General features: G+C 33.3%; 1 protein-coding gene across 1 annotated transcript in view; it reads right to left on the bottom strand.

The window, feature by feature from the left end:
- LOC111366942 (protein RKD1-like) overlaps positions 1-2,119 on the bottom strand; it is a 3,833-nt gene extending 1,714 nt beyond the window's left edge. Inside the window, exon 1 of the mRNA XM_022987622.1 lies at positions 1,874-2,119. Within this exon, the coding sequence (XP_022843390.1) occupies positions 1,874-2,119 (246 nt within the window). The remainder of the gene's footprint in view (positions 1-1,873) is intronic.
- Between the last annotated feature and the right edge of the window lie 3,592 nt (positions 2,120-5,711).

Here is a 5,711-nt window from a genome sequence, read left to right on the forward strand (position 1 = left end):
AGGTTTGATGAGGATTAAAATAGATGTTTAATAAATTTTGATAAAAATTGATGAAACGTGCTATTGAAAAATTATAGATCCCATAAAATATGTAATTAAAATGACTTGTTGACTTTTGACTTCGACTTCAATTTCGATTTCAATTCAGATTAAAATCTGAATTTTAATTTTTACCAAACAAAAGCTAGGCGTGTACAAGATGAATTTTGAGATAGAAAAATGGTGAGATACTTATGAGCTAGCGAGTAATAGCTCTCGTGTTTATACATGAGAGTAAAGTAAAAGCATCTTTTTTCCAATAAATAAACTAATAAATAAATAATAATAAACCCTTTATAAATATTGGTTTTTTTCTCTGTTAAAAATGTGGCTTTTGTTTTGAATTGGATAGAGTGCTGAATACTTTGGATTTAGCGTTGTGCATGCTTTGGACTTGTCAAAATGGCACTGCATGCAAACAATTTTGGGGCTGCTTTTTTTGTGATTTTTTCTCTTAAGTCAGGTTAATCATTACACATGAACAAACACTCTTCCAATTAAGTAAAATACACAATCAATTTGTTAAAGAAACTAGAATTAGTGCAAGTAGTTGTGTGATTACTTGTTAATGGTGCGATGAACATCTATAATCGAGTGACATAATTCACCTATGCATGTATCTACTGGTATTATGGTTATAAGATCGGACTGTTCAGTTCAATTGAAAAAATGTGAACTAGTCCAAAATCTAATTCAATTATATGAAGAATAATTGAATATTTAGAGCACATTCAAATTCATTTTTTTACTTAACTTAAGAGAAGAAGAAAAAGCTTTTTATTATATATATATATATATATATATATAATATTTAGAGCATATTCAAATTCATATTGTTACTTAACTTAAGAGAAGAAGAAAAAGCCTTTTTTTTCTTTCTTTTTTATAGAATTGAACGTTAAGCCGACTTTTCAAACCTTAACTTATTCTAGATTAAATCCCATGTTATTTTTTAAAACAATTGCAACTACGTGACATGCTTTAAACAATACATTCAAAAAATATTATGGTATTGACAATATATGTCATGTTACAATTTTGCTTAATGTAGTTCAACGAGTTGAAGTATAATTTGATTGACGGTCTATTTGGCAGGACTTTTAAAAAATCAAAAGCTGCTTATGAGGCTAAAAAATTATATTTGAACATTTTTAGATAATTTTTTGAATATATATATAGCAATTTTCAATTTGTAGCGTAACGGACCAATCTTTTCTATGCATGATGAGTGAAATTATATGATAAATAATTTAGCATTCATTTCATTAAAAGGGGAGGTTACAATCAAATTTATTTAAATAAAATCCTAATTACAAATGAGTGGTTACTGGTTCATTATGTTCTCTTAATTGACCAGAGAGGTTACACTAATGAAAATAAATTTCCATCGAGTTCATTAATGATATAATGTGGTAATTGCGATGCAGATTTTTCATTTTCAATGTATTTTGTAATTGGGAATAACATGGAACTTACACGTTACTGAAAAGATTTAACTTTTTTTTTTAATAATATTATTAGAAGATTCCATATTTCAACTTGTCAAATTTTTATGCTAATGACACACATATTATGAATGGTATTTCAATTCCTACTTTTATTTAAAAACTAAGGATTACAATTTATAGAGTAAACCTAGTAAATTAGGAAACTAATTATACCAAAAATAAGGAAAATAATAATCCCAAATTTAAGGAATAAAATCCTTAAATTATAGGATTTTTACAATTGTACAATCTCTACAAACTCTCAACACTCCCCTTCAAATTGGTGCATAGATGTTACACATGCCCAACTTATCTAAGAACTTTGAGAATACTCGATTTGATGTTACTTTGGTAAGAATGTCAGAGTCTTCAGATCGTATCTTAGGTAATTCAACAATTTTTTCCTCCAATTTTTCCTTAATGAAAAATCTGTCTATCTCAACATGCTTCGTGCGATCATGTTGAACTAGGTTATGGGCAATATCACATGTTGCTTTATTATCATAGTATAGTCGAATTGGTTGTGTAGATTGATAACCAGAATCTTGCAAGAGAAGTTTCAACCACAAAGCTTCACAGAGTCCAAGGGCCATACTTCTAAATTCAGCTACTGCACTTGAACGGGCAACAAGACTCTATTTCTTGCTTCTCCATGTGACAAGGTTACATCGTCTATAATCTATAGCTCCAACCCAATCTGCATCAGTGTATGCATCTATGTTTTGATAGTCTATGTTTTTCGTAAACAAAATTCCTTTTCTCGGACCACCCTTCAAATATTTCAAAATTCACATTACTGCATTCATATGTTGTTCTCCAGGATTATGCATAAATTGACTGACAATACTCAATGCATAGGCTGGGTCTGGTCTTGTGTGTGATAAGTACATCAATCTTCTTACAAATCTTAGATATCTAACCTTATCAGTTGGTATTTGGTTGGACTCTATGCACAACTTCATACCTTCTTCTACTGCTGTATCCGTCGGTTGACATGCCAACATACCAGTTTCTTGTAATAGATCTAAGGCATACTTTCTTTGGAATAGAAATATCCCTTTATTAGATCTTTCATTTCTTCAACCTGCTTCCGACTAGATCCTTCTGGTATCACACACCCAGGTGGGAGATCCATGTAGACTTCTTCAAAAAATTCATTGTGCAAAAAAGCGTTCTTTACGTCAAACTGTAGTAATGGTCAATCCATGTTTGCTGCTAAAGATAATAATACTCGAATTGTGTTGATTTTGGCTACGGGTGCAAATGTCTCGGTATAATCAATCCCATAGGTCTGAGTGTAACCTTTTGCCACCAGTCTTGCTTTAAATTGCCATCAGTATTATACTTTATGTTGAAGATCCATCGACATCCAATTGGTTTCTTTCCTAGTGGAATTAACAAGTTTCCATGTTTTTTTTTTTTTTTTTGTAAAGATTTCATTTCCTCTGTTCTCCACCTTGGATTGGCTAAGGCTTCCTGCACACTGTTAGGAGTAGATATAGTAAATAATTGATTTACAAATGACAAATTTGATTCTGACAATCGATGGTTAGACACGTACTGACTAATAGGATACTTAACTTTACTAGAAAGATCGGGTTCATATGTAGGTTTAGGCATACCTCTCATGTGACACTCAGGTAACTGTTTTTTGAGTGGCTCGGACATTATATTAAATTCTGAACATCCTTAGCAGGCAATTGGTTAGGTATATCAGCTATGAAGGGCTCGAATTCAAACAAAGATGGAGTTTGAGAAGAAGCTACATCTTTAGTCTCTTGACGTTCTTCACCACTTTGATCCAAGGTTTTATCACCTCTATCTAAGTTGCCCATATTTTGATCACCAAAATCCAAGTATTGGCTGTCATCGAAAGTTTGATAATTGTAGTCTTGGAGATTTAGAGTCTGAATTTCTCTTTGTTTCTTCCCTTGAAATTTACTCTCGGAAGAAAAATACATTGTCTCTTCATGAAAAACAACATCCATAGAGATAAACATTCGTCGAGTTGGAGTGTGATAACATCTGTATCCTTTTTTATTGGTAGCATAGCCTACAAAAACACATCGCAGCGCTCGAGGAGCCAACTTGTGGCGTTGATGTTTATGGATGTGTACGAATGCTACACAACCAAAGACACAACGTGGTAAATTAGGGATAGCTGGAGCAACAACTGCATCATTAAGAGTTTGGAGCGGTGTCTGAAAGTTAGTGAAGTTGGAGGGTATCCGATTGATTAAATATGCTACTGAGCTAAGTGCTTCTCCCCAATAGGATGATAGCATATGGGCTTCTATTAATGATGCACGAACGACTTCTAATAAATGTCGATTTTTTTACGTTCTACAACACCGTTCTATTGGGACGAGTCGGAATAAGTAGTTTGGTGAATAATCCCATGTGCTTCCAAATACTACTGAAGTTTGAAACTCTGGTATTCCCCACCATTATTATTGCGGAGAACTCAAATCTCTGCATTGTACTGTGTTTTAACCATTTCATGAAAATTTTGAAATAAAGAGTTCACTTTCCCTTTGGATGTCATCAAATACAGCTAAGTCATCCTTAAACAATCATCAATAAAAGTAACAAACCAATATGATCTACCCAAAGTAGCGACTTTAGATGGACCCCAGACATCAGAATGTATAACCATAAAATGAAGTGGACTTTTATTCAAGCATAATGGAAAAGTAGTTCAATGGCTCTTTGCTAGTTCACAAACATCACATTGAAAACTAGAAATATCAAATTTTGCAAATAAACTTGGAAATAATTTTTTCAAATAAATAAAGGAATCATGCCCTAGACGTCGATGTCATAACCAAATCTCAGATTTCTTCTTCTTCCCTTCAGGGCAATCTACTGTCAAAGTTTGGTGTAACCCATTTGAACTCCTTGGCACCAAATCCAATTAATACAGCTTTCCCTTTTTAATACCATAACCAACCGTCTGCTTTGTTTGGATGTCCTTAAACACAAAAAATTCAAGCCAAAAAATTACAACATAAGATAAAGCTGCAGTTATTTGTGAAACCGATAAAAGATTATAGTCTAAGGATGGGACAACTAAAACAGAATCTAAGCTCAAATTATTAGTGAAGGTTAAAGATCCTTCCCCAATACTTGGGGTTGAGGTACCATTAGCAGTATAGACAAATTTTTGTAAGGATGGATTAAGGGTAAAGACCTGTCTAGAATCAAATGTCATGTGATCTGTAGCACCAAAAGTAATTATCCATGCACTATTGGAAACAGGTGTAGAAATATTTAAAACCTTACCACCATTATTTGCAGCTATGACCAATGCCGAAGCCTTTTCAGCGATATCATCTCGTGGCTTTACTTCTGCAATTGTTGCAATGGAGGTCTTCTTTGAATTTGTCTTCACGACTATGATCCCACCATTCTGGATATCCTACAAGTTCGAAACATCAACTTTTCGTATGTCCAGTTTGCTTACAATGGGTGCATTTGTAGGTGGACTTGTCAGCACCAGTCATGGTCTTAGGATGGTTAATGATAGTTCGATCCTGCGAATTTGAAGTAGATCAATTTCGAGCCACCATGGTGGAAGCTTCTGAATTTCTAGTGTCTCCTAAAGCTGTCTGGCGAACTGCTTCTTTGCGAACTAAAGAGTAGCATTCTTCTAAATCTGGAATTGGCTCTTTGTGTAGAATCTCTCCATGAACTTGTTCAAAATCACCATCCAATCCTGCAAGAAATATGTGTACCCTAAGTCGTTCAATGGACTTTCGATATGCTTCAACGTCTTTGGGATCCTTCATTACTACTTTATCAAGATAATCCAATTTTCTGAACACTTCTTTAAGCTCTCCATAGTATTCAGATAGAGGTTTTCCACTTTGCTTGGCGATGAAGGCCTTTTGATTTAAAGTGAAAATCTGCAACTCATCACTTCCATCATAAAACGCCTTTGAATGGTATTTCAATTCCTACTTTTATTGAAAAACTGAATATTACAATTTATAGACTAAACCTAGTAAATTAGGAAACTAATTATACCAAAAATAAGGAAAATAATATCCTTAATTTAAGGGATTATCCTTAAATTATAGGATTTTTACAACTGTACAATCTCTACAAAATCTCAACAACACATGGATAAAGCTATTCGTACAATGATTGTTGATAACTTTTGTTGACAATTCATGCGTTGTCAAG

Source organism: Olea europaea, chromosome 18, assembly GCF_002742605.1.
Source record: "Olea europaea var. sylvestris chromosome 18, O_europaea_v1, whole genome shotgun sequence".
Taxonomy (NCBI): Eukaryota; Viridiplantae; Streptophyta; class Magnoliopsida; order Lamiales; family Oleaceae; genus Olea; species Olea europaea.